This window comes from Balaenoptera acutorostrata, chromosome 10 (assembly GCF_949987535.1).
Source record: "Balaenoptera acutorostrata chromosome 10, mBalAcu1.1, whole genome shotgun sequence".
NCBI classification, from domain to species: domain Eukaryota; kingdom Metazoa; phylum Chordata; class Mammalia; order Artiodactyla; family Balaenopteridae; genus Balaenoptera; species Balaenoptera acutorostrata.
Genome location: NC_080073.1, coordinates 102089907 through 102117789, shown reverse-complemented (window position 1 = coordinate 102117789; position 27883 = coordinate 102089907). Strand labels below are relative to the sequence as shown.

The 27883-nt window shown below is 44.7% G+C and overlaps 1 protein-coding gene across 3 annotated transcripts in view; it reads left to right on the top strand.

Moving 5' to 3' along the window:
* The first annotated feature begins 1574 nt into the window (after window positions 1-1574).
* DSP (desmoplakin) overlaps window positions 1575-27883 on the top strand; it is a 42469-nt gene continuing 16160 nt past the window's right edge. Inside the window, exons 1-12 of one of the 3 annotated variants that reach the window (XM_028164490.2) lie at window positions 1575-2244; window positions 14287-14386; window positions 15861-16009; window positions 16716-16890; window positions 19874-20002; window positions 21550-21600; window positions 22484-22645; window positions 23488-23592; window positions 25235-25330; window positions 25659-25784; window positions 26328-26480; window positions 27640-27794. In XM_028164490.2, the coding sequence (XP_028020291.2) occupies window positions 2051-2244; window positions 14287-14386; window positions 15861-16009; window positions 16716-16890; window positions 19874-20002; window positions 21550-21600; window positions 22484-22645; window positions 23488-23592; window positions 25235-25330; window positions 25659-25784; window positions 26328-26480; window positions 27640-27794 (1595 nt within the window). In that variant the 5' untranslated portion in view covers window positions 1575-2050. The remainder of the gene's footprint in view (window positions 2245-14286; window positions 14387-15860; window positions 16010-16715; window positions 16891-19873; window positions 20003-21549; window positions 21601-22483; window positions 22646-23487; window positions 23593-25234; window positions 25331-25658; window positions 25785-26327; window positions 26481-27639; window positions 27795-27883) is intronic. The other 2 variants (XM_057555297.1, XM_028164489.2) reach the window with 2 other exon arrangements.

The window sequence follows — 27883 nt, the reverse complement described above, 5'->3', positions numbered from 1 at the left end:
AAGGACATTCTGTGTATATTCCAAAGTCTAGCATTGGTCCTTCTGTATAGGAGGTTATAACTACTTGCTGAATAAATGAGGTGCATAGAAATATTTTGCATATTTTGGACTGACACCCCAAAAGGCTTCCCCTCCGCCGACCCATGAATATCTGGGCCATTTGTGCTGATGCTGACTTCCAGCCATTGATTCAATTTCAGAAGAAACACCATTCTTGTCTATACATCAGTGTTTGTGAAATCATTTGAACACTTTATCACATTTGCCTTTACTAGAAGAGAAAACTGAGAAAATGATGGGAATTATTGAGTGCTAACAGTGGTAAACTTTCATCTCATGGTATCTTTGACTCCTTGGATTTAGGCTGGTCAACTCTGTGGACCATTGTGGAGAAAAAGGACATTTTGTCAAAGATTTCTGCCTAAAATTTGAGGTGTAACTTGGGGTGCTATGATCTGGGACCTTTTAGAGAACTCCCTCCACTTCCTTTACAACATGCAATTATAGTTTGATTTTTGTTCTTTTCAGTTTATAAACATTTCAGAAGTATACAGTATAAGAAGGTGAGTTAACTGTCATTGTTTAGGGAGATGACAAATGTTTATTATAAAGATCTTTAAATGGTGTTTATTAAAGAGTAATTGAACAGTTTCTCCAAATCATAAAAACAGCTTTTTATGGATGTTGTGACTGGTTCTGGATCTAAACCCGAGTCACAGAGGCTGCGGTGTTGTTCGCACGCAGCCACTAATTGGGAGGGGCCCTAGATCAGGTGGCTGGAATGTTCTGGCTCTGAGTTACTCAGCTGTACCCAGTAGATGATCTCTGCTCAGGGTTCTCTGCTGCTCTCAGGTAGACTGAAGTCCCAGGAAGGCCACCACCACTGACTTGTGGGAAAAGCTGCTTCAAAAGGGATGGGTCCGGGGAGAAGGTGCTCAGGGGCACGCAAGAGAGGTGTGGTCCCAAGGTTTTTTAATAAAATTTGGAAGCGGTCTGGGGTCGAAGTTTTTGCCATTTCTCGTTTAAAATGACTGACCATCACCAGGCAAAATAAAAGACACTGCAATTTACAGTTTCCTGTTACCCTGTGGAAACTGACTGCAGTGGATTCCTCTTTATCTTCATGCTAAAGAGATTAGTTATTTCCAGTGAAGACTTCTCCAGAAAGGGGTGGTTCTGGGTAAAAATCGTTTTACACGTCGGAAAACAGACTTCTGAGGCAATTTTCTGAATTACCGGAATAAAAGAAAATTCGAAAAAAAAGTCTCCGAACAAACCCTCCTCACCTAAGCATTCTCTTCTCAACTGTTTCTAGCCAGAGCTTGGCTGGCGCCGTTTTCAGGGATACGCAGAAGTAAAAGTTTAGTAAGTAACTGTCGAATCGAATGACTCTTATTTTTTAGCCTATTTCCGCCCGGGGGCTGTAGAAATCCTCAAAAGCGGGGGCCCTTCTTTCCCCGCTCCTGCAGCGACGCGCGGAGCGCACGCCCCTGCGGTCCACCCTTCGGCCGGCCGCGCGCTGCGGGCGCGCGGGTCCCGGGCCTCCGCCCCTCGCGTGTTACTCAGGCCCCGGCGCGGAGGGCGGAGCCGCGGGCCGGTGGTGCAGGTGGGGAGGGGCGGCCGGTGCGCGTCGGTGACACCCGATGGGGCGGGGAGGCGCGGCGGCCGCACCCCTCCCTGGGAAGAAACCGGCCAGGTGTGGCTTCGGCAGCGTCGGGTGCCAGCGGGGAGGAGACTCGAGCTCCCGCCGACCAACACCACCACCCAGCCACGGCCCTGCTCCTCTGCGCCCTCGCCGCCCTGAGAGCCGCAGCCCTCGCTCCCGCTTCCACTCCCGGCCCGTCGCAGTCCCCGGCGCCCGACGCCCGCCTGCCGTGCCGCGCTCGCAGTGTCCGGAACGGCCCCGGTGGAGAGGCGCGTCCTCGCAATCCTTCTGCGACCCCAGCCCAGTCCCCGGTTTGGGCCTCTCCTGGGAGCCCCTCGCCCTTTCCGAGCCGGCCAGCCCTCGCGTCCGCCTCGGCGCTGAGCGGCGCTCCGAGTGCCCGCCAACATGAGCTGCAACGGAGGCTCCATCCCGCGGACCAACACGCTGGGCCGTATGACCCGCGCCGACTCCGGCCCCGACCTGCGCTGCGAGATGACCGGCGGCGGGGGCGGCGGCGGCAGCAGCGGCGGCGGGGGCACCATCAGGAGGTACTACTCTCGGCGCGGCACGGTCACCGACCAGAACTCGGACGGCTGCTGGTGGGTACCGGGCCGACCCGGAGCGCGCGGTGTGCGTGGGCCGGTGGGCCGGTGCGGCGGGGTCTCTACATTCCCCTAGCGCCGTGGGACCGGGAGGGACCGTCGACCTCTGACCGACGAGGAAGCTCATGTCCAGAAAGGGGCAGTCTCTTTGTCCGAGGTCATGCACGCATTAACTATTCGCGCTGGAGCAAGACCGAGTGTCCCGGCGCGCCGCGCAGACCGGGTGGGCATGTGCGCCAACCCGCAGAGGAGTGGCTCCTTCCCCGCCGGCGGGGACTCGGGCCCCCCTTCTCCCTTCCCGCGTGCCGGGGCCCGAGGCCAGCCAGCGAGGGTGCAGGCAGGGCGCGGCGGACGGCGGGGGTCCCGGCTGTACCCGGGACTGTCCCCAGCGAGGCATCGCCTTTGTCCCGGGCCGCAGGTGGGAGGTCAGGCGGGCGTGGCTGCGACCACTAAACTCAACCTCTCGAACTGTAACCAAAAGTAAAACAGCGAGAGGAGCGGGGGCTCCGGCCTGTCGGGTGGCCACGGCGGACTCGGCTCTCGGCTGTGGCTAGTGGCTCATCGCAAGCTCGTGGTCACCCCGAGACCACGTCCGCAGCGGCGCCTGGGCTGCTCGGCCACCCGGGGGCTTTTGTGTAGAGGCTGCGCGTCCCGGCAGCTCGGGGTCGCGGGTCGAGAAGGCCCCGCCTCGGCCTCGCCTGCTACCCAAACCAAGTTTCCCGGCGGGGCCGGCCGCCTGTCCCACCAGCCCGGATCAGCCGCGCGGCAGCCCCCGCCAGCGAGCACACCTGTGGCCCCGCGCCTGCGCCCTTTGTTTCCCGGTTTTTAAAAAGCCCTTGAGGAACGGCCTCAGTGTCTCGGTGGCGGAGCGCGGGCGCAGGGTCTTGCGCTCTGAGCGGGATAAGCGCGGGCAGGGGCCCGTGGAGGGGAGGCTCCGCGTACCACCCCAGCCGGCCCGCGATGCTGGGGCCGCCCTGATCCGGCTGCCCCAGGGAGGCGCCCTGGGAAGAGGCCCGGGTCTGCCTCTCCGAGTCATCCGGGAAACCCAGCTGGGGGAGGGGGAGGTCAGTCGGGTGCGGGTGGAGGAAGATAATGTACGTACATTTACCCGGTCCCCGGAGCCGGACTCTCCCACGTGAGCCGTGAGAATTTTGCGGCTCTCACCGCCCCCCCCTTTCCCGCCCCCTGCAAGTCCTTCCCTTGTAGGGCTTCGGAGGAAGAGGCCTGAGTTCCAGAACTTTGTCGACCTAGCCTTGTGGCCTTAGGCTGGGGAGGAGCAAATTGAATACACTCCAGGGGGTTTTTGTTTTGCCAGCAGTTTTGGTGGCCGGGACGGACTACTCAAGTTGCAACCTGCTTTCTGCTTCGATTTATTCATTTATCTTCCCGGAGCACCTTGAAAATTTATTTTCTCTTTTTGAGCTAGCAAAGAATTGTCTCAAACTTGGAGCTCTTTCTTTAATGAACAGAATGCACCTGGGGGTTTCCAGGAAAAAATATGCCAAACCATTAGGGAGACTGGGGAGAAATTTTTGCTCGTTTACACTTTGGTTTTTAAGTTTGTTTGAAAAGTTGGCCAACCTTTTCAATCCGAAACTTTACGTTTCCCTCCCAATCTTGCAGTATTTGGAAAGCACATGCTTTTGAATCCACACATTTAAATCCAAGTCAGAATTTGCAAGGTTGCTTCTTTCCTGCATTTATGAACCAAGTGGTTTTTTGTTTCTTTGGTTCCTTTTTTTTTTGAATATGCTTCTGTTATCTTAGCGTCCCTGTGTTTTAAGTTGACAATAAACATGGCTGTTAATGGAGTATTTCACTCCCTTGGCTTCTTGTAGAAGTAAATTTGTAATTAATATCTTGGTTAATGAACTGCATAAAGATACCCGGTTTATAAGGATTCTTCACCGAACGTTAAATTTGGGCGAGGCTCGATGTTTTCTCCTAGTATAGCATCATTTCTTGTGTTCGGTTTTTCCAACCTAAAGGCTGTTGATAAACCTGTCAAGTTTTAACATCTCCCCGGGAAGGGGAAATGAGACTCAAGTGAAAAGTTACCTAACTTGGAGGGAGGTTGTTTTTCTGCGCGTTGCTGTCGAGCTGCCAGGGCTGCGGGGCGGCGGGCTGGGGGCTTGAGTCAGCGTGTGGCCGGCGTTCTTTCCGGATCCAGGTACTGGAGTTTCCCCAGGCCTGTCCGGACCTGCGCTGGTGCTGCTAGCCCTTAGAAGCGTAGCGTTAGCACAATACACAGTAGCCCGCAAACGCTGAGGTCTGCACTTTAAAATAAGGGCGACTGACTGGAGAGGGTCGGGGCCAGCACCGCACCTGTTTTCCTGGGGTTTTTAGCGTCTTGTGCGGGAGGATTTGTTTGGCCGTGGCGCGCACATGGCATCTCTGACTCGACTGCCCTCTGCTAAGTGAATGATGAGGAGGATTTTAAAAGCACTTTTCTGACCGAAAGTTTTTCTACATAGAGGTGTTTTGTTTTTAAAGCAACAAAACCAAAAAAAAAAAAAAAAACCCCTGAAAAACCAGTATGAAAGCGACTGGTTGAATCTAAACTCCTTTACTTCTAAAACTCCCACGTTATTGGCTGAATCAGACTGGTGATTTTTTTAATGATCAATGTGTGTATTTAGCCCTTCCCTAAATAAGCTAATTTGAGTGTGTACAGAGCCCAAATCTTATTTTTCCTTTGAAAGTGACTTTACAGCCTCTTGCCTTTGTCTGTCCTTTATTTAGTAACACTTGTCACTGTTTAGAACCTGATACTTCTCACTCTGATTATCCCTCCTTCCCCCACCTGTCTTTTGTGTTTTTGTTTTACCCTGCATGGAATCTGCAACGACTTTATTTACCCTCCGCTGCGTTTCTTAATATTTTAAAGTTTGGTACATGTTACATACTTTGATAATTTAAGATGTTTACTTTTGAAAATTTAAACTTTGGATTTTTCTTGTATAAGATGCTATATTGTTTTCAACGATGGCAGAATTACGCTAGTCTTATCCCTGTAGTTAAAAGAAATTACAAATCTGTAGTGAAATTCGGTGGCCAAGTGACAAAGTCCCCCAGTTAGATCTTCCGCCGATCGAAGTGTGGAATTTGTAGGATTACAAGCCAAATACAGTCACTAAGCCTCAGAAATATGTGCATAAAATGGTAATGCTTACATTTCTCCAGAACTCATGATTTCCAAAGCGAAATGTATGTGATCACTATTTGATACCTACTTTAAAGTTTGCTTTAAACTACCTTTTAAAAGAAGCCTGTTTCTCAGTGTGAGGTTAAACAGGCATATTTACATTTAATTTTAGAGTGGAAGGGGGTCCTTAGGAGGACAGAAACCTCACTTTTCCACTTTAGAGACAAATTAAGACTTGCCCCAAATCCCGGAGTCCACCGTGGCTGAGGTGGCATGAGAATCAGGGGCTCCTCCCTCTACCCTCTGGCATCCTGTGCGTTTAGACCATGTACTTGTGTATGAGACTGGACAGCCCTGTACTTAACAGGATGAAAGTACCTCAAGTCCATGTATTCATTCATTCATTCAGCCAATATTTCCTGAGCATCTGCTGTGTGTTAGATGTCGGGGAGATTCAGAGGTGAAAATACAAAGACTTCTGGAAGGGAGCAGATGCTCTTTAGAGGAAGATAAGTACATGAGTACTATAATACAAACGGATAATGCACAGGAGCGGTGACCATGACTCAGAGGCTTCGTAAGGGGACAAGATAACATCTGCAGTGGCGGCACTAGTAAGACTTTATTGTAAAGGAAGTGGTGTTGAATTGGACTTTGGAGAATTTCAGTTGGTAAAGAGAGTGGGCAGAGAGTGCCCCTGGAGGAGAGAAAAGCATGAGAAAAGTGTGAGAAGTGGAAAAGCAGGCGCAACTTCAAGGCCTAGAGAGTGGTCTCCTCTTGGAGCGTTCGCTTAAGTGGGGAAACAGTAAGACGGAAGGAGGAAGGACGGGCTGGGGCCAGAACCTGGGAGACCTCGAATCCACGGTGGTGGGTTAGGGTTAGGCACAGGGGAGCCCTTGCAGGTCTCATCCGAGCCAGTGAAGGTCTCCTTTGAAGGAGCAGGGAGATAAGACCATCACAGGGAGCTGTAGGATTATTGCTGTGGCCAGCAGTGTGTGGGAGGGGTTGCCTTAAGGAAGCAGTTGTACCAGTGAAGGAGGGAGGTGATGAAAGTCTGGTCGAGGTTGGTGGCAGTGGGACAGGAGGTAGATGTGATAGAGTGAGAGCTTCAGCTCAGAACTGGATCAGAGAGGCAAGGGAGAGTCTGAGAAAACAGGCTTAGAGTTGGCTGACTCAGAATGGTTATTCTAAATATTTTTCTGGGAAACGATGGCAAAGTAAGCTTCAGTGTAGCTTAATATATGGCAGATAGTAACACTTACATAGTGATTAAGTTTGAGTAGGTTATATATTTGATACAAACATCAGATCAGTGGTTAATAATAGTTACCATTGCCTGGCAAACACCCACCATGTGCCAGGTATATTGTTATTTCAAGCTTCACGACAGACTTCCCATTTCACAGGTGGGAAACTGAGGTTAAAGGAGTTAGATGACTCGGCTTAGGTCAAGCAGCTAAGTTAGTAATTAAGCTGCATTTGAATCCAGTATACCACGATGGTGCAAGACGAGATCTAACTTTAGTTATTAGAATTCATCTCTTCTTGTAAACTCTTCTACCCAACAGGAGTTCTTACTTCTTTCTAAATTGTTGCATTCCTGGGAAATATTTATTTCATAATCATTGTGTTCTTGCATTCACACTCCTGTAGAGTTTCCATCTGCTGAGGAATGAAGCACAGTGTGATGCTGCATTAAGCCCACTAAATGTCAGGCACGTCTACAGAGCAGCTTTCAACAAGTAGTTAATCTTTTCTGTAAACATGGGCGTAATTTCATTGTTGTCTGGGTGCCTGAAATGTCTTGGGAAAGACAAAAAAAGTGCTGATGCCTCCACACTGACTTCTTCGGGTGGAGCTGAGGAGGGCTTGGGTGTGTCTTGGGGAGTCTTAGCTCAGCCCTCAGCTAACCAGTCTTTCCAGACTTTTCAAAGGTTCTGGAAGAAGTGCCTCGGTCCTGAGGCCTTGGTGCCTGGGGCCCTGCCGCTCCGCCCTTTGCTTTTCTCCAGTCTCCCTCTGGCCCTCCTGGGATAATGGGCAGGGGTAGTTCTGATGTTGAAGCCACTGCCCCACGGACCCCAAGCCTCAGCATCCCGTAAAATGCCAGCGCAGGCCCGTCACGTGCACCTTACCGCCAGCACCTTGGGCTGGGAGGGTCCAGGACCTTTGGAGACCTCAGGAATGTGAAACCTACATTTCAGGAAAATGAGGACACCAGAGTGAGAGGCTGCAGGCCATAGGTCTTGAGTTTTTGCCTGGAATTCAAATGTGTGACATGCAAACGTAATATCCCTTGCTTCATAAGGTACCTGAAAAAACTTAAAAAGGAGTTGGCCTTTTGGTGGATAACCAGATAACTTGTAAACGATTTTTTTTTAGGCGTCAGAATGAATGTAAGTTTTCACACAGGGAAGGAATTCAAAACAGAAATCCCTATTTTGGCCTTGACTTTGTAAGGGTCAAATAGTCATCCCCATTTAATAAAAGAAAGGAAAGCATCTTTTTCTGAATTTTCTTATCCCTTCAAAAGATGTCTTTCGTGCAGTTAAAATGTATCTCTGTCTTTGAATGGTCTCAAACCTTATTTTAGGTCTCGTAGATAATTTTAGGAATTAAAAATTACCTGAGAAAGTCTCAGATGCCTCACACTTAATACCCAATCATCATTTCTTCTTCTTTCTTTTTTTTTCCGCTTCTCACTCCACCTCCAATTTGCTGCAGGATATCCTTAAAATGATGAACTGGGGCAAAAAACACAAAATGAAAAATAAAAGCAAAATCTGAGACTCATGTCACAACAGCAGCTTCCCCTGTACGAATGATCTCGCAGCGAGGATTTAGTTTCTGCCGGGCTCTGCAGACCTCACTGGCTTCTCCTCTCAACATCAGGCCAACCCTAAGAGGTGACTGTGTTCCTGCAGAAACCCTAGGCCCTGCGAGTCTACTAACTTGCTCCAAGTCACAGGCTGTCCAGCCGGAAGTGGCTGAGAACGGGGTGGACCCCAAACCCTTTATGAAGTTAATGATCTGTGATCAGGTTACCCTCCCCGCCCCCCCCCCAAGCCACCAAAAACTGTGAAAATAGCAAACATGGAAAGGCAGTGGAACTTTATTAGAGTACCGCTTCCAGAGCTCCTGGGTGAGGACAAGATGAAGGCCCAGAGGAGCCCTTCTTCCTAAAATTGATAGAAAAAAAACCTTTTTTTTTTGCCCACTATTGGTGGGGAATTGGGGTGCAGTAGATGCGCTACCTGATTGAGCTTTGGAAATCAGGGTAATGAGTAGTAATATCTTCATATCAGTCTTTGATCTGCCTTTGTTTTTCTTCTACTTTCCTAAACCAAACAAACATATGTTAAGGACCTTATGGCTGCGGAACTCTGTGTTGTTAGGTGCATGTAGGAGTCGAAAGTGACTAAGATGTGGGACTTTGCTCTCCAGGGGTGGGCAGACAGGTGTGTAAATAATTCGTGCAGAAGGACGGCAGAGATGTGCTGGGAAAACTCTATGGAGGTGGAAGCACTTGGTGTGTAACTTCTGATACGTGACATTTCCACTGATGTGTTTAGTGAGTCTTGGAGGTAGGGTATTGTTCTTAAATGAAGAAGTAAATTTTTTTTTTTTTTTTTACAAACTCCATGGATGTTTTCCTTTTTACTTAAGATCTTTTAAAGAAACTCAAAATAACGTATGGAACATGTTTTAAACATTGTAAGGAGCTCAGCAGATAGGTTTTAGATCAATATGAATGCAGATAAGTTTTAAGATCAATATTAATGCATTACATAATTATCATTTCCATCAAATCTTCATTGAGTTTTTCCAAGGTCATTATTCCATGAATCCAAATACACGTGAGACATAATTTCCGGCACACATCCAGGACCTTATGTTGATGGAATGAACAAAAAGAAGAGAGAGAGAGTGGGAGAGAGAGAGGGAGAAGGGGCAAAGGAAAGAGGAAGGAAGGAAAGAAGGAACCCAATGGGAGAGAAAGTATTGGGTTGGACAAAAAGTTCGTTCGGGTTTTTCCGTAGGCTCTTACGAACTTTTTGGCCAACCCAGTGTATATACGAAAAGAAATCCAGAGTTACGTGGCACTGGCCAAGTGTCTAATGAACAGCATAGATGATTGTAAAATGACTTATAAAACAAAGAGAGGAACTATTAAAAAATACCTTGTAATGCTTCAAGACTCTCTTCAAAGTATTTGTCTTGTATTTTTGTCTATAATATTCTTGGGAAAAGTGTGAAGCTAGTGGCTTCACAGTTAATTTTGGGGTCTTATTTTTTAAGAAAAGACTGTTATTTGGAGGTAATAAAATAAAACATCGAAAGCTCTTTAATACCGTTCACACGTTCATGTGGCCAGACCATGTTTTCCTTTTAGCCTCTGATGAAGGGATCTTTATGTAAACTGTTGGAACCCTTACTTGTTTAAACAAGTTTTAGAATGAATTTTCAAAAAAAGTGTAGGCAGGTTCTTTGTTATACGAATAACTTGTCTTTGTAAGTTTGAAAATAAAAGAGGATTTCAGAAAAGTTAAAGACTTTTAAGGACAAATATTATTTTTTCAAGGCCAGCTATTAATTTTAGTTTAGAAGTCAATATTTTTTGATTGATTTGACCCAAATGAGTTTTCTTTTCTTTCTTTCTTCTTTTTTTTTTTTTTTTGCATGACTTCTTTCATCTTCCGTGACACTGAAATGGGACTTAAAAATTGAACTCTGACCTCGTTAGTTCAATTCCTAACATGGTTTAAAATCTCTGCACCCCTAATACCAATACGTACCAGTGTTGAAAATTTCTTTGAGGCTAGGGATTTTTAAAGTCCTTATATGCTTGTTAAATTAGTATTTATTTTAAAATGATTTCTTCCTATATGATGGAATTTTGCATTTTCCCAAATTGCACTGTATGAAGAGGAAACTTCATTACCTCTACACAGAACATAGACTTTGGGATTATTTTCAATAGGAGGAGTGAGCTTGGTGGTTTCATAAAATAAAGTTACAGAACAAAGGAGCTAAGGAAATCTTATATAGCACCTAGCCCAAAAGATGAGAAAACTGAGATCTAGAATATTTCTGAGATAAAAGACAAAAGACCTAAAATTATGTGAAAAAATATGATTTTTGACTTAAAAAGTTCTGAATGACACACAAAATGCCCGTGTTCCCTGAAGCAAGCTCTCCTGGCTCTCCTGCTGGAGAGAATTGCCCTCATGGGCAATTCCCAGGGTGGAACTTGTGAGAAAGTACAGGACTCATCCAGCACTGCACAGCATCTGAGTCAGTGTCTAGTGAGTCAAAATCCTCTCCACGGACACTTCCTCCTTGACTTAAGTACAGTCAGTTCTGTGTGGATCCTTCACTGGGCGGGGACAAGCAAGCTGAAATGTGAAGGTAGATTCTCTTTTCTCGTCAATAAACCTCAGGGGCCTGAGTTGTCCTTCCACCTGCTCGATTTGATGGTCTGTTTCCCAAGGATGTTCAGACTGAAGTGAGATTCTTACAGATGACAAACGGGATCTGTAGATCTCGCTTTAAGGACCAGACACAGTCTTGAAAAGTTGTGCCTAAGGAAATTTGGTTAATTAGATCATACTTTCCTACCGACAAATCACAATACCAAAGATTCTTCATTACATTGTTCTAACACTTCAGCTTTTCTTTCTTTTTTCTTCCTTTTGACTTTTAAAAAGATTAGATTTTTGTGCAGACAGTTGTTAATCTATTCCTAAAATGCCAAGGCAAACACATAGGGTTTTAGTGGCTATCAAGGGCGTGTATGGTGAACATAGGCAGGCCTTTTAGTGAAGCATGAATAATTCTTTTTAGTATCATTAACAGCATATGAAGTTACAGTTTTAGTTTTTTTTGTTTTTTTTACCTTTTTGTTTTTTAAGTGCAAGTCCACCAATATTTTAAGCCAGCATTTAATTGCCTCACCTCTTTTTCCTTAGTTCATTTCTAAGTGTCATGTAACTAACTACTCTAGTAGTTGGGTAAAAAGAGCTGAAGAGTTTCATATTTTGTTGGCAAATGAATTTAGTGTCATAAATTCATTTTAAAAAGACTTGTATATACACTTTGGAACTTTCGTTCACAAGTGAGTTTGGCCTCTCTGCTTTTTTTTTCTTTTTTATACATTTTTATCCTGGAATAATTTTAGAATTACAGAAAAGCTGCGGAGGTAGAGGGAGTTCTCATACACCCTCACCCAGTTTCCCCATCTCCCTCGGTCTTAGCACTCACTGTGTTTTTACAGTAGCACACGTTATTAAATAATTTCAGAAACTCTTGACTTTCCACTGTGCTAAGAGAGAGCCCTTTCCTTTGTATGCAAGGAACTGGCATTCTCTGTTGGAATCACCCTCTGAGCCCAACTGCTGACCAGAATTACTAAATGTTTCAGAAGAAAGGGCCTCTCATGCCCCTTCATTAAAGAAAACAAATCTAATTACACAGGACCTCCCTAATTACTTACCCATCCTAGACTTCTCAGTGATGTTTCTGTATTTCTTAATTTCTCCCTTTGTCTCTCTTTTTTCTTTTTTCTTTTTTTCCCTTTGTCTCTTGAATTTCTTTCCTCCCTGTTATAATGGGTGCATTTTGGAAAGTGTTCTAAGTCAAGTGGAATTTTACACAAGTTTTGACAACGGATGGAGTCCTGTTAACATCTCAGCAATCCGAGAAGTGTGCCAGGTTTCCTGTCTGATTCTGAGTGGCAGGCAGAGAAGGGCAGCATTCATGCGGGGTGAGGGTGGGGTGCCCTGGTGTTGATGGGTGGGCAGTGCCGGGGCCTGCCTGGAGGAGCTGCGGCCTCATCTGGCACTGGTTCCCAGGAGAGCTGGTTTCTCACCCACATACTTTCAGCCAGGGCTGGCTTGTAGGGAAGCCTGGCCGGCAGAGAGAGAAAGCGCCTCTCCCATGTGAAATGAGGCAGAATCAAGGGGCGGTGGGAGAAGTTTCCCACATTCATGTGATTTTACCCTGTCTCTGCCTAGTACAGCCTGTGCCTTTCAAACGTTTTTTTTAAACAGTGAAATTCTTTCTTCATTATTTATTTATTTTAAAAATTTATTTATTAATTTATTTATTTTTGGCTGCTTTGGGTCTTCATTGCTGCGCGCGGGCTTTCTCTAGTTGCGGAGCACGGGCTCTAGGCACGCAGGCTTCAGTAGTTGTGGCACATGGGCTCGGTAGTTGTGGCTCACGGGCTTAGTTGCTCCGCAGCATATGGGATCTTCCTGGTCCAGGGCTCGAAGACCCCCAGGACCTGTGTCCCCTGCATTGGCAGGCGGATTCTTAACCACTGCTCCACCAGGGAAGTCCAGAAATTCTTTCTTTAAAACACACACAGATACCCTTCCTGACACAGACACACATAAAAGAAAGTTCAGTACATTGAACAGGCGTCTGTTTTATCTGAAAGCTCAAGCCGGCCTGGCTGTAGCTCAGAAGTCCTGGAGGAACTCAGGTTTCTTGTAGGACATTCATAAGGCCTTTCCTGAACGTTAATAATTTAATGTGCTTTAAATCTCTCTTAAACTAAGCCATAGCGGGCTGTGCTGTAGCATAATGTATCCTGGCAAATTAAAAAGTAAGACTTGTTTTATGATAGATTACTCTTTTTACTTGTATCTGGAGCAAACTGAATGTCTATAATCTCTTTCTTTAAAATGTAGAATATTGGGGGCTTCCCTGGTGGCGCAGTGGTTGAGAATCTGCCTGCCAATGCAGGGGACACGGGTTCGAGCCCTGGTCTGGGAAGATCCCACATGCCGCGGAGCGACTAGGCCCGTGAGCCACAATTACTGAACCTGCGCGTCTGGAGCCTGTGCTCCGCAACGAGAGAGGCCGCGATAATGAGAGGCCCGCGCACCGCGATGAAGAGTAGCCCCCACTTGCCGCAACTAGAGAAAGCCCTCGCACAGAAACGAAGACCCAACACAGCCATAAAAAAAAAAAAAAAAAAAAGAATCAGCTGTCCATGATATCCTCTATTAAAAAAAAAATGTAGAATATCTACAACATTCTTCTTAAATACCACCGTCGTTTTAAGGTTTCTGCTACCTGTCTTCCAGAATAGTGCTGCATTTGAAGTACACATGTGGATGAGTATCATTGTACAGGATAATATTCTGGGGTCATCCTGAAAAGAAAAGTGGCTTTTTGCATTAAAGATATTTAAATTTCCCATCACTTTCTTCACCCCATTCTTCCTTTACCATTATCAGCTTTTTCTGGTTGCAGAAAGTATTTTTGCAGAGTAAGCTTTTCTTTTGTCTCCTACAATTGTCCTCAGCCAGACTGGTCAATGAAACCCTGCAGCTCTGGGTCTGATGCCACCTTTCCCAGAAGGACTCGTGATAGCATTGATGTGGGATGAAGGGGGAGGGGTGACAGGGAAGGAAGATGCTGGAAATGTGTTTTCACAACTCAAAAGAATATTTCTGGATTAGATTTTACACCAGAAAAAAAAAAAAAAAAAAAAAACTTGGTGTGAAGGTTAGTACAATTTGAAAAAGTTCTGTAGATTAGAAAATAGTATGCCATCATTTTTAAATGTCTTGATTTTGGTAATTGTACTGTGGTTATATAATGGAATGGCTTTGCTCTTAGGAAATACATGCTGGAATATTTTGGGATAAAGAAGCATGACTGTTCTCAAATGGCTCAGAAAAATGTATATATACTATAAATAGATATACACACATACAAGGGGGAGGGGAACAAAGAGACATGACCAATGTGAACCGTTGGGCAGTCTGGGTGAAGGGCCTACAGAAGTGTTTTTGTCTCGTTTTTGCAGCTTTTTTGGAAGTTTAAAATTAGTTCAAAATTGAAAAAAAATGTTCATATTCTCTTTCTTTGTGTTTGCTCATCAGTCAAACCGGAACAATGTCCAGGCAGAACCAGAACACCATCCAGGAGCTTCTGCAGAACTGCTCGGATTTTTTGATGCGGGCCGAGCTGATCGTGCAGCCAGTAAGCTTTCTTTTTCTCCTGAAGTACTGTCCACACCTGGTTTTGTACCTGGTTTTGCTCCTGGTTAACTTAGACTCATAGCCCTGACCTGTGCATTCTCATCCCCTGCCCTCCTAGTGTTTAGAGATGCTTTTTCTCAAAACAGACTAGAGGGCTTCCCTGGTGGCGCAGTGGTTAAGAATCCGCCTGCCAACGCAGGAGATACAGGTTCGAGCCCTGGTCAGGGAAGATCCCACATGCCGCAGAGCAACTAAGCCTGTGCGCCACAACTACTGAGCCTGCGCTCTAGAGCCCGTGAGCCACAACTACTGAAGCCCAGGCGCCTGGAGCCCGTGCTCCACAAGAAGAGAAGCCACCTCAATGAGAAGCCCATGCACCGCAACGAAGAGTAGCCCCCGCTCACCGCAACTAGAGAAAGCCCGCGCGCAGCAACGAAGACCCAACACAGCCAAAAATAAATAAATAAATAAAATTTAAAAAAAAAACCAAAAAAACAGACTAGAGCAGGATGTCTGTCTTCCTAACCTACTTGCAATGTTGGCTTAACAATGGGAACCAGTTTTCACATAGTTTTTTTCCCAACAAATATTTACACTACGGATTGCCGCCCTTTTGGAATTGCAACAACCTGTTGTCATTTCTCTGATTTTGTAACGCTTTCTCTTCCTAGAGATGCAGCCTGACATGTTTATCTCACTGGATTGTCATGGGTTGCGATGTACACCATCAATTTAATGTCTTTTTTCAGGAAAATTTACCATCTTGGGAGAATAACTCTGCATGAGAAACATGACAAAATATGGATAAATAAGCAATTGAAAATTGAGGGAAAATGGTAACATTCGTGAGAACCTCACAGTATTTCTTGATGTTACAGAGATAGCTTAGGATCTTATTGAAACAGGCTTAGAAGGCACGAGGTCCATGATATTTTCCGAGTACCCATCACCCAACTCCCCCCAAAGGTGGCCATCTCACTAAGTATCACCCATCATCAAAACCAGGAAATTGATTGGCTCAATACAATTAACTAGACAGCTTTCTTTTTAAGGACCGAAAAGTTATTTCCCACAAGTTGCAGGAAGAGCTCAGTTTATGTGTAAAAAAGACCTCATCTGGTACAGTGTTCTTATCACAGTGAAATTACAGTTAGATGAGTGTCCTGTGAAAATAAGAAAGATAGGCATTTAACACTGAAGCAAGGGAAAGGTCAGTACTCTGTGAATATGCTTTTAAAGGCGTCTGAAAATTTAAAATATAGTCTACAAATTTTGCTTCATGAATCTCCCGAATTTACCTCCCTATTTCAAATTACTAAGACAATTTTCAGTTAGAGATTTTTTGCACTTACGTGGAACGGGGCAGGGGACTTATCATATTTAAGTTTATAGCAGAAGCTTTTGCTTCTAGTAATACACATGAAGCTTTTCTTTCCAGTATTATGTGTTTCCTTCATGTGACTTCTTTCTTGTAGGAACTGAAGTATGGAGATGGGATACAGCTGGCTCAGAGCAGAGAACTGGATGAGTGTTTTGCCCAGGCCAATGATCAGATGGAAATTACCGATAGCTTGATTAGAGAGATGCGGCAGATGGGCCAGCCCTGTGATGTTTATCAGAAAAGGTATTGCCCACAGAGCGAGCGTGGTGCCCGCACGCCTCGTGGAGTTGCACTCAATCCCCTGACCCAGGTCTTCCCTGAAGGAAGCACAGATATTCCCCAGGAAGGGCTCCCTTGCTTGGTATTTTGCAGCTTTATGTGTCTCTAATACGAATTGACTAAGCCCACTACCTTCATCTTTTGTGGAGTCACAAAGCTGCCATGCGAAGAACGAAACAGACCTGCCCAAGAGGGCGTGCTTCTTTTGAAGAGTTGACTTTGCTGTGAGATGTTCACTGTGCTTCCATTTAAGGGGCAGCAGAGACCTTTGGCACAGCAATTGACTTTGAAGAGTCTAAAATTAAGTCCAGCTCAGTTTAATGCATACAGAAATGAGACTCACAGAGTTGAAAATGTCGTTTAAGGCAGAGGTGTGTAGTCTGATTTTGAGATCACACTACCCAGGGCGCATGGTCCTAGGAAATTCCCAGGGTGGAATTTGTGAGAAAGTACAGGATGCTGCCAGGTTGGGCAAAGGCAGTTACACTTGCTGTGATGCTTCAGGCTTGGAGCGTCAGAATATTTAAGGCTTTGCACGTGATCAAGAAAAAAAAAGTCTATGAGTAAAACATTTGTGATCTCTGTACTGACACAGAGGGGGCTGTTTGCCCAGGACGTGTTTCATGGGCTGTTTTCCTGCAGTGGTGTGATCGTTTTCCTTTCCTTTCAGACTGCTGCAGCTCCAGGAGCAAATGCGAGCCCTTTACAAAGCCATCAGTGTCCCTCGAGCCCGAAGGGCCAGCTCCAAGGGAGGTGGAGGGTACACCTGCCAGAGTGTCTCTGGGTGGGATGAATTCACCAAGCACCTCACCAGCGAATGTCTCGGGTGGATGCGACAGCAGAGGGTAAGCAGCTTCCGGTGGGAGGAGGTTGGTTCTCAGAGATCCTGGCCAGGTGTGCAGACCTGGCGGGATGGTGGTCGGGACCTCAGCTGGCAGCAACCACTTGCTGTTTTCGGCATTTCCTCATATTCTTTTACTTTGAAATAAGTGAAAATTCAGGGATTATTCTCTTCCCCACGTGGCTTAGGGAACCAGCCTCATTGCTTTATAGTTGTACTTTATCACGTAGGTAATATTTAACATGTATCACTGAATTGGTAGATTGTGAAAATCTAGTTCTTACCATTCACAGCTGGAAGATCTGTTATGGGAGTTTATGTGCTGAAAAACTTCATCGCTGAGCTCCCAGGGTGTTACCGTGAGGTACTTAAGAGAAAAAAAGAGAACATTGTGGAGGTTCATTTAAAATGTTAACAAATCAGAGGAGCTGGACGCGCAGTAAAACTGGATCTTCCGGTTTGGGCTCGTAGGTTGCCTAACCTTATATTTTTGAAGTGTCAGTTGTCTTGGGCAATCATGACATCACTGATGTGGGAGTGAAGTGAAATACTGGCACCAGAGGTGCTGAGCCTTTGCCTAGAACTGGAGTTTCTACAAAGGATGTTTCAGTGCTAATTATTGTTGTGTTGTTTTACGTAGTAATTATGTGCTGTAATGAATGTAGATGGGAATTGTGTAATGAAAACTCGATCCTGATGAACTGTCCTTCTCGTGAGGAGGTGGGCATGTTAGAATGATCAGTTGTGCAGAGACGCAGTTGTCGTTGTTGGAAATAGTGGTTTTATTACTTGTTGTTGGACCAATTTAGCAGTGGTTCTGAAGTTTCTCAGCCACTTAAAAGATTTTTGTGGGTGTTCTTTCGCAAGTGTGAGGGCTTATGCAACTAAACATGCATGCGTGCATTCATTCATTCCGTTGACCTTTTCTCCCACGTATTATGAAGACTTTAGAACACTTACAAGAAGGTGGGGCTTATAGAGGAGGAGAGTCAGTTGTAATCCCAGAAACCTAAATACAAACCTATTTGCATGTTTCCCAATTCCCTTCTAATCTTTGAACACACATATCTGGAGCATTTACTATGTTTTGGCACCATGCCAGAAAATGAGGTACAAAGCTTATGTCCCGTAGCCCTGAAAAGGAATATTATTGAAGAAGACAAGATACATACAGCCAAATGCCAAATTTTTCTGCATGAACTGTGCTAAAACCCTGCTCAGATGGGAGTGGGGGAGGGCTGGCACTCCCATCCCTGTGGAAGGGAGCCAGTAGAGAAGGCTGGGCCAGGCTCATGGGGCTTGAACTGCATGGGGAGGGTCAGTGACCAGTGACAGACGTTAGGTGAAACAACCTTTGAACCAGATTACTTATGAAATGGCAAATTCCCTCATTTCTTCTTAAGTCACTCTGACAGTTTTATAACATGACAGCTCATAATTTGTCATTTTCTGTGTTCATATTGGGTGTAGCTTTGTAAGAATCTTTTGTAGCTCAGCATTTTAAAATTTTGGAAAACGGCATTATCACGTGGACTCAGTTTTCTGTCATGGCAGGTGGTCGGGGAGAGGGGGTGGGGTACACCCCTTTTATAGATGCAACTGCTTTTCAGATCAGGCAGCCCCCAGGGTTTCAAAGGGATTAAAAGCAGTTTTATCACTTGCTGCTGGTTTGCTCTGGGGTTCTCGGGCCCTTTCCTCTTATCCCTTCTTCCTCTAAGCATAGCCTGCATTCTTCCTCCCACTCCCAGGGGACTGAACTGTAGGGCCAGCTGATAAGGGAGAAGTGTCCCCAGAGGCACAATCCCTACGAAGTCACACAGCTCCTGGGCCAGGGTTGTGTTTCCCTGATTTGTGTTTCTGCTGATGGATGGGGCAGATACTGTACACCTGGCTGGTAATGAGAGGTGGGATCGGGAGCCTGGTCATCTCATTAATTTCCCAGTGCACTCGCTTGTTTCTGCTTTAAAGTCGAGAGAGAGAGAAAGGTCAGAGTCCTGGGTAACTTACGGTTTTCTGATGGCTGCCCTTTCTGAAGGCTCGCCAAGTACATGAGAACTTGGATATGGCTTAGAACAATGTGTGTTATGTTCCTGCTGCAATACCAGTCTGGAATGTTTGCCCTCAGTGTGTCCGAGAGATGACACAGGTGATTTGGAAATTTACATGAGCTCATGCAAAAGAAAGACAATAGACTCGCCACAGTACGAAGCTTGTGAAATAATATGTTTGATTCTTACTATGTGGCCTTCTTAAATTGAAGTAGTGGAGACTCAAATTAGAAAGTTAGATTTAATTTTTAAAAAGCTAACGTAAATCCACGATCTTCGTATTGCCAACCTTCATTGAAATTAAGGCATTGGGTATACATTGTAACTTCTCTTTGAAATGGGTCATAGGGAGTTTTGCATCCCGAAAGGCAATGCTAAATTCTGGATTTAAAGAGTCAAAAATTACATTGCTCAAAACAATTTAAAGAAATAAACAATGAAAAATTCCCTTGGGTCAACTGTTTAGCTTGGGAAGTAGTACCTGATCGAGCTTAATGAACTATTATTAATGCACATTTAAAAATAACTGAATATTGAAACTTCTATCAGTATCTTATAACATTGTATCATACATAGGTGTGCACCCACAGCTGTATATACACACAGGCCACTTGCATGTGCACAGGTAGATTTTTTTTCTTTAGAGGACATGATCTAGGTTTTAAGGATCTCATTTTGGAATCACCTCTCCTCGGCCCATCTTGAGCTAGGGACAGATACGTTGAGGGGACCCCCAACTTACTGTGTTGGGCAACCCTCACTAGCCTTTTTGGGAATTCCAAGCCTTTACAAATTTTTTTTCATTTCAAAAATATTGACTGTTTACAGCTTCAGTTGTGTCTGAGTGGAAGCTGTGTATGTCCCTTGGTACCTGACCCCTGATGACGCTGTAGGTGAGGGGGGTCAGAAATGAAGGGCCCACTCTCTCTCCCTCGGCAGGCGGAGATGGACATGATAACCTGGGGCGTGGACCCGGCCTCGGTGGAGCAGCACATCGGCAGTCACAGGAGCATTCACAATGCCATCGGCGACTACCGCTGGCAGCTGGACAAGATTAAAGCCGACCTGGTACTTTGGAACATTTCATTGGAGAGTCTTCCACGAGTGTACTCAAGGATGCTGTAGTTAGTTGATCCCAGGCAGTTTGGGCTGAAACATGAGTCTGTGATTTCTTCCCCAACAGACTGGAAAATTGTTTTTTAATCTTGGCATTTTTTTTGTTTTTAATTGAAGTATAGTTGATTTACAGTGTCGTCTTAGTTTCAGGTGTACAGCAAAATGATTCAGTTACACATACATATATATCTGTTCTTTTTCAGATTCTTCTCCCTTATAGGTTACAAAATATTCAGCATAGTTCCCTGTGCTATACAGTAGGTCCTTGTTGGTTATCTGTTTTATATCTAGTAGTGTGTATCTGTTAATCCCAAACTACTAATTTATCCTTCCCTGGAAATTTTTTAAAATCCCATTTCGTAAATGGGGATGTGGAATCAGAAAGACCTACTAGGGATCGTGCTAACCCTCCAGGACTAAGGGCACACACACACACACACTCTCGTTTATGCCACTGGTAAATGCATGTTTTCAGGGGTGGTAGTTCTTTTCTGCAGAAAGCAGACCATCTCTTCAAATAGAGAAAATGCGACAATCCTATAGTTTTATTTTGGTGAATCCTTGGTGAAGTCCTTGGTGAAGCCTTTCCTATGTGGTAATTAAACTGTATTTCTAATAAGGAAATCGTGTCTCATCCTGACATTTTTCCTTTGCTGAAAGGACTGACTTGAAGCTGGGTCCAAGATTACAGCCTAAAATATTCATCTGATTTTAAGTACCTGGTTTCCACCCGATCTCTACACTTTAAATCACTGACTTTTTAAAAATTGAAGTATAGTTGATTTACAATGTTGGGTTAATTTCTGCTGTACAGCAAAGTGACTCAGTTACACATATATATGCATTCTTTTTCATATTCTTTTCCATTACGGTTTATCACAAGATGTTGAATATAGTTCCCTGTGCTCTATAGTAGGACCTTGTTGTTTATCCATGCTGTATATACTAGTTTGCATCTGCTAATCCCAAACTCCCCCTCCAGCCCTCCCCCACCCCTCTCCCTCTTGGCAACCACAAATCTGTTCTCTATGTCTGTGAGTCTGTTTCAGTTTCGTTGATAAGTTCATTTGTGCCATTTAAATCACTGACTTTTGTACTTGGCCCGGAGATGCTCATCCTCGCTTTTTCCACCTTTTTTTTTTTTTTGCCTACTTTTGTCTACCTGAGTATCTGATCAGATCTCTCCCTCTTTTCTCTAAGATCTGAGGAGTCCTAAATGATATTTTCAAACTTTTAAAAGTTTGTTTAACAGTGATTCTTTAAGTGATAGTGATGAGCCCTTTCCTTTTAGAGATGCCACCACCAGGCCAGTGAGGTTTGCCTCCAAATCAACTGAGAAAGGTCCCTGTGGGTGAAAGATTTCATAGAGCAAATTCTTCTTTCCACCGGGGAATCTGAAGTTAGTACGTATTTGACAGAAGGAGATTTAGAAGGGCTGTTCTTTCTATATAAACCCTCAAGGGGAATTAAATAATTACTCACTGTTGGTCTTCTTCTAGCGTGAGAAATCTGCCATCTACCAGTTGGAGGAGGAGTATGAAAACCTGCTGGTAAGACGACTTATTTCTGAAGGCTCTGTGTTCAGTGCAATTCGGTTGTATACATGTGGACCTGGGGATAAAGCACCTGCTTGGCCTTATCCCTAAGGACCCAGGAAGTGCCTGGAAGTATACCAAGGGGCTTATAGATGCTAATTTTATTTCTACTGCTGTGTTCCCTCTAGAAGGACATTTGAAAAGAATTTTTTTCTGAAGGCAGTACTTAGTTTTTGCAAGTTTAAGTGTCACATAATTAGCACTTGTTAAATACTTGCAGTTAAAGCCATAAAGCTTTTCCACTTGTGAACTGTAGCCTTTTTAGGAAGTATAAGCAAAAATAAGACTTATTTTCCTTAAGAGAGAGGTTTATCAGACCATCATCATTTTATGACAAACTGAATCAATTACTTGACTCATAAGAAGAGATATTCACATTCTTCTGCCTATTTGTGTCACCCTGTCTTCACTTTTTCAGTACTTCCTTGTCGGCAGTGATGCTATTTAAATAACATGGCTAGTGGTGACACAACGATTTTCCAAGGTGATGGCACCTTGAATTTTGGGGATGTGGGAGAGGGCAGAAAAAGCTTGAGTTATCTTTTTTTTTTTCTATAGTCTAAAACTAATTATTGAAGCCAAACACCAGTGTCTGAATCAAGACCCTTCTGGATTAGGCTGTTACTTTGAATCTAAAATTGACCCCTTATTCATCATAAGTTTGGGTGGGTCCTTTTCACCCACCAGCTGATCAGTGAATGCAAAAGATTAACATTTGACTGATGCGTGGGATTTTTGATGGTAAAAGGGATCCCCGAGGGTTTATCTGTGAAATCTGCAGGGAGCGCCATTCATGTGCATATTGTTGTCCTAACGCTGCCCTGACCTTCCTGTGCAGAAAACATCCTTTGAGAGGATGGACCACCTGCGACAGCTGCAGAACATCATTCAGGCCACGTCCCAAGAGATCATGTGGATCAATGACTGCGAGGAGGAGGAGCTGCTGTACGACTGGAGCGATAGGAACACCAACATTGCCCAGAAGCAGGAGGCCTTCTCTGTAAGCCCCCCGGGCGCTGTGCGGCGCTCATGAATGCATTTGTGATCTTTTTTTTTTCCTTTTTTTAAAATTTTAGTTTATTTATTTATTTATTTTTGGCTGTGTTGGGTCTTCGTTTCTGTGCGAGGGCTTTCTCTAGTTGCGGCAAGCGGGGGCCACTCTTCATCGCGGTGCGCGGGCCTCTCACTATCGCGGCCTCTCTTGTTGCGGAGCACAGGCTCCAGACGCGGCAGGCTCAGTAGTTGTGGCTCACGGGCCCAGTTGCTCCGGGGCATGTGGGATCTTCCCAGACCAGGGCTCGAACCCGTGTCCCCTGCATTGGCAGGCGGATTCTCAACCACTGCGCCACCAGGGAAGCCCCATTTGTGATCATTTACTCGGCCATCTGGGATTCAGCCTCAGTGGAGTGGTCATGAAAAACCATTCCTTTCTGAAGGCTTTTCCGTGACTTAAGAGAGGCAGTGCAGGGCTTAGCATCTCAGAAGACAGCAGACAGGGTGAGGTTGGTTCGGTCAGACATCCTCCAGTGTGTGTACCGCAGAGTGTGGTGGTTTAGAACCGAGAATTAGAAAATCTCACGGTGTGTTGTAGCTCTGTCCCTTCACCTGGGTGAATTCAGACAAGCCGTGTCACCAATCCGGCCTCAGCTGCTTACTGGATGATCTCAGACATCCTTTCTGGTCTTAAAAATGCTAAGATTCTTGAGGAACACATAATGCAATTCTTTGACATTGTTCATTTCCAAAATGCAGTTTTGTGTTTGACTTCCTTTAACAATGGTGGGAGGGATGGAAGGCTGCCGGTGACTTGTTCTACAGGACTTGTTTTTCTTTTATTCGCAGGTACGCATGAGTCAGCTGGAAGTGAAGGAAAAAGAGCTCAATAAGCTTAAACAAGAAAGTGACCAACTTGTCCTCAGTCAGCATCCAGCTTCAGACAAAATTGAGGTGGGCTTCGTGAGATTTATATTCTTACCGGGGGAAAAAAAGGGGACACTTTTCCGAAAATAAGACTATGCAGATGAGTGGTTCTTATCCACCACAAAGCCATGACAAGTTTATTTTATAAATACCCTAGACGAGCGGTTGGCAAGCTTTTTCTGGAAAGGACCAAATAATAAATATTTTAGACTGGCAGGCCATTTGGTCTCTGTTGATATTAACTCTGCCATTGTCGTGTGAAAGCAACCATAGCAACGTGTAGATGAACGGTTGTGGCCGTGTGCCAGTGAAACTTTATTTATAAATGCAGGTGGGGGCCCGGATGTGGCCCTCGGGCTGTATTTGCTGACCTCTGCCCTAGACTGCCATCTGTGGGCTGTGCTCAAGGCTGACATTAGCTGGTAGCACTGGTATGACCATTTTGATTGTTTAAAAAAATCCAGATATTTCCGTATCAGTTGGTAAGCATCACTGCCTTCATCCCCCACAGGCCCTCTTCAGGGCAGGTACCTTTGTAACCGAAAGTAGCGGGGGGGTCCAGCTGTTTGCTGCTCAAAAGCTAACAAAGAGGCAAGGTTGGTGGACAGGAAAGTTCGCTTTATTTTGGATGCCGGCAACCTGTCCAAAGGTCACCTCCCCCCCACTTAACAATCCCGGGGCAAGAGCTTTTATCGATGGGGGTAGGGGGCTGCCTGTAGAAACAGCACAGTCAGCTCTGACGGTCGTCTTGAAATTAGTCATGCCGCGGTCTGATCAGTGTCATCTTGATTGTTTTAAGTGCAGTTAGACTTTAGTTCCAGGGTCGGTTTGTTCCCATTTCTTTGAGGCCAATTCTTAGAACTGTGGCAGCTTATGTCATGGCTACAGTCTGGTCATCATGTAGTTCACTTCTTCCACCTGGTGTGGGTTTCAGTATCTATTAGACAGCTCACAGGATATTGTTCAGAATATTATCTATAGCCCTTGAGGAGGAACTAAAGGTCCTTGACTAAGCTTAATGAATAAACTATTGTTATTTAGTCTTGTTGGACTGTTCCTTTGTTTCTGCATTTTCTCACTTCTCTGATTAAACTTATTCTTTGGCTAAAGTTTTTCCACAGACAAAAGGCAGGTTGAGGACATGGGGGGCAAGGACCATAGTGTCCTGCTGTGTTTCACCTTGGACCTCCGCATGATCTAGCAGCTGTACAGGAACAGGGCTTGGTGCCCCAGTGCTATCCCTGTTCTGATTGTTCTGTTTTGATTGGTCAGTAGCCATGCCATTTGGATGAATATTTTGACTAATACTCCTAATTATATCCATTTGTTAAAGTTGTTTTTTTGGGTTTTTTTCTGTTTTTTTGGCCACCCAGCTTGCAGGATTTTAGTTCCCCAACCATTGAACCCGGGGCCACGGCAGTGAAAACGCTGAGTCCTAACCACTGGACCGCCAGGGAATTCCCAAAATTGGTTTTAAAATTTAATTTCTACCATACCAAGAGTTCCCTGTTGGGAAATTCTGGTTTCAATTTTTAGAAAAAAGTTTGCTTGATTTGGAATTAGATAAAAAGTGCTTCATGGTTTTCATTCAGGCTCACCTATCTATGAAATAATGGATGCCTCTCTACGACTGAATGGTGGAGAGACAGCTGTTGTTTTCTTGTTTCAGGCATATATGGATACTCTCCAGACACAGTGGAGCTGGATTCTTCAGATCACCAAATGCATTGATGTTCATCTCAAAGAAAATGCCGCCTACTTTCAGGTTTTTATACCTAGTAATCATTTAATTGTCTTTTGGGTCTTCACAGCTTCTCTTCCGAATGTGTTTGAAAAAGCGCTGAAAACAGTCTTCACGCTACGGCGTGAATACTCTTTATTGGTTTTTAGTTTAGAGGAGCACAGATTGGTCATCAATCATTCAAGTAGCCTCTTGCTGTCACATAAGTTAATATACTTTCTGCTCTAATTCTTTCCTTTAACCACCTATCAGATAGACTCGTAGGGAAGATAATCCTTGAAGTTGAAATACTAGGTGATGCTTCGTATTGAGTTGCTTTTAATTGACGCGGGGTCACCTGCATCCTTAACAGTTTTTTGAAGAGGCCCAGTCGACGGAAGCCTACCTGAAGAGCCTCCAAGACTGCGCCAGGAAGAAGTACCTGTGTGACAAGAACATGCCCCTGCAGTGTCTGCTGGAGCAGATCAAGGTGTTGGAGGTACTGTCTCAGACCCCAGGCCCTCACCCGGGAATAAAACAAATGCGCCCACCGACTCAATTCAGATTATCTGGATTTGTACTGCTCTATAGAGCAACGAGTACCCAAAGCTCAAGCAAGCATTGTCTTCATTTTCAGTGGCTTTTCTCAAAATACATTTCTTTGCACGATCAGCTGCTGTGGCACGTTACTTCTGCTTCAGTAGTTACGGGTGCTCAGAACAAAACCGGAGAGAACACCGCTGACTTAACATGAAAATCCCTTCGGAAAAGCATACTTCACATGTTGTCAGGATAGCCTTTTTGCAAAGCGATATTCTTTCCCGCCCACCTAATTCAGGGCTGTGTTGCCTCTGTAGTGGCTTCTTATGAAAGGTACCTGTGGTCCCTGCCGACAGATGAATTGGTGGCTTTTTACAGCTGATGCAGCTACAGCGGTATCTAATTTGTAATGTCATGATAGCTATAGTAATGCCGTTTGAAGGTCTTTATCTCACTTTCAGAGAGTATCTATGTTCGAGTATGATTTTATTTGCAATTGCAGAAAGAATGGGAGAAAATCCTTGAAAACAGGCGCCAGGTGCAGAACTTGGTAAACAAGTCCAAGAGGATTGTGCAGCTGAAACCTCGGAACCCGGACTACAGAAGCAATAAACCCATTATTGTCAGGGCTCTCTGTGACTACAAACAGGACCAGGTGTGTACTCGGCTAGTCAGAATGCTGCCAAAGTTGTCCCTTTCTTTACGGATGGATTTTTGTCCAGGGCAGAATTTAATTTAGGTTTCAGTGAGTACCCTAGTAAATGTCTTTCTTTTGTATACAAAGTGGCAAGCTGTTGAAAAAATGCAGTGATTTTTGTTCTGAGTTGTATGATAGTTGCAAATAAAGTAGGACAATAGTTATTTTTAAACTATTCTAATTCTATTTTAAGGCTTAAGCCTTCTTTTCTTCCAATATGCAGTTAGCATCTGTGATCCCTCTTTAAATTTCTGAAATTAAAAAAAAAAAAGAGAAACGTGGCCATTATGCTGCATGTAAAGGGAATGTCATTGCGGATTTTATGCATTAAACGAGCACATCAGTTCTGTAGGCTCAGTGGTAAATACAAACATTTATATAGAAAGATGACTTGTTTTTAGTCATTACTTATGTAATTCCCACAGCTCTATTTTCTTATAAAAATTATGGAGGACTTAAGGAATAAAAAATGTGATGAGTTGGTGAGATGGATGTTCTAAAACAATGGAGTTTATTCTACCACGCAGAAGTGGTTTTAGAACTTGGGTGGAGAGAAGTAAGAAATCTAAAGGGAGATTGAAATACCTCCATGTCGAACTTGTTACATTTTAGTAGTTAAGATAGTTGGCATATTTTAAATACCCATTTTAAGAAGCTATTTAGATGCTGGAGTTAATTTAGGAAGTTATTTTTCGGGGGACCTGATACCAAAATTTTTTTGTTTTTATTTAACAATTTTAAGAGCAAATGAATGAGACAAGTGACTGCCACACATTGAAATCTACGATATAAAACACAAACTCAACAAAAATAGAAAAGCCAGGGGGTGAGTTTCTGCTTTACAAAAGGATTGCTCACTTCACCGGGGGACTCCCCTGGCTGTCCCCTGGAAAGTCACTCTACCTCATTCCCTTCAGACACACCTTGTAGGCTCACCTGTCTTATTTAAAGCATCAGTCGTGTTGGGTTGTGTCAAGATCAGCTTCAATTGAGGCAAAAAATACTAAGAGCAAAGCTGAAACGCACATGGTCGCTTCTGCTGCTTCTGTTCTTGAGCAAAAAGATAAAAATGTGGGCTCGTGGATAAAGCCAAAACACGGTGCTGCTTGCCTTGCAGAAAATCGTCCACAAAGGGGACGAGTGTATCCTGAAGGACAATAATGAACGGAGCAAGTGGCACGTGACTGGCCCGGGGGGCGTGGACATGCTCGTGCCCTCCGTGGGCCTCATCATTCCTCCGCCCAACCCTCTGGCCGTGGACATCTCAAGCAAGTACGTCTTGAACTTCCTTCTGGCCGTGACATGAACGCGGGTGGGGAGAGATAGGGCAGACGCTGATACAAGACACTTAGACACACCGC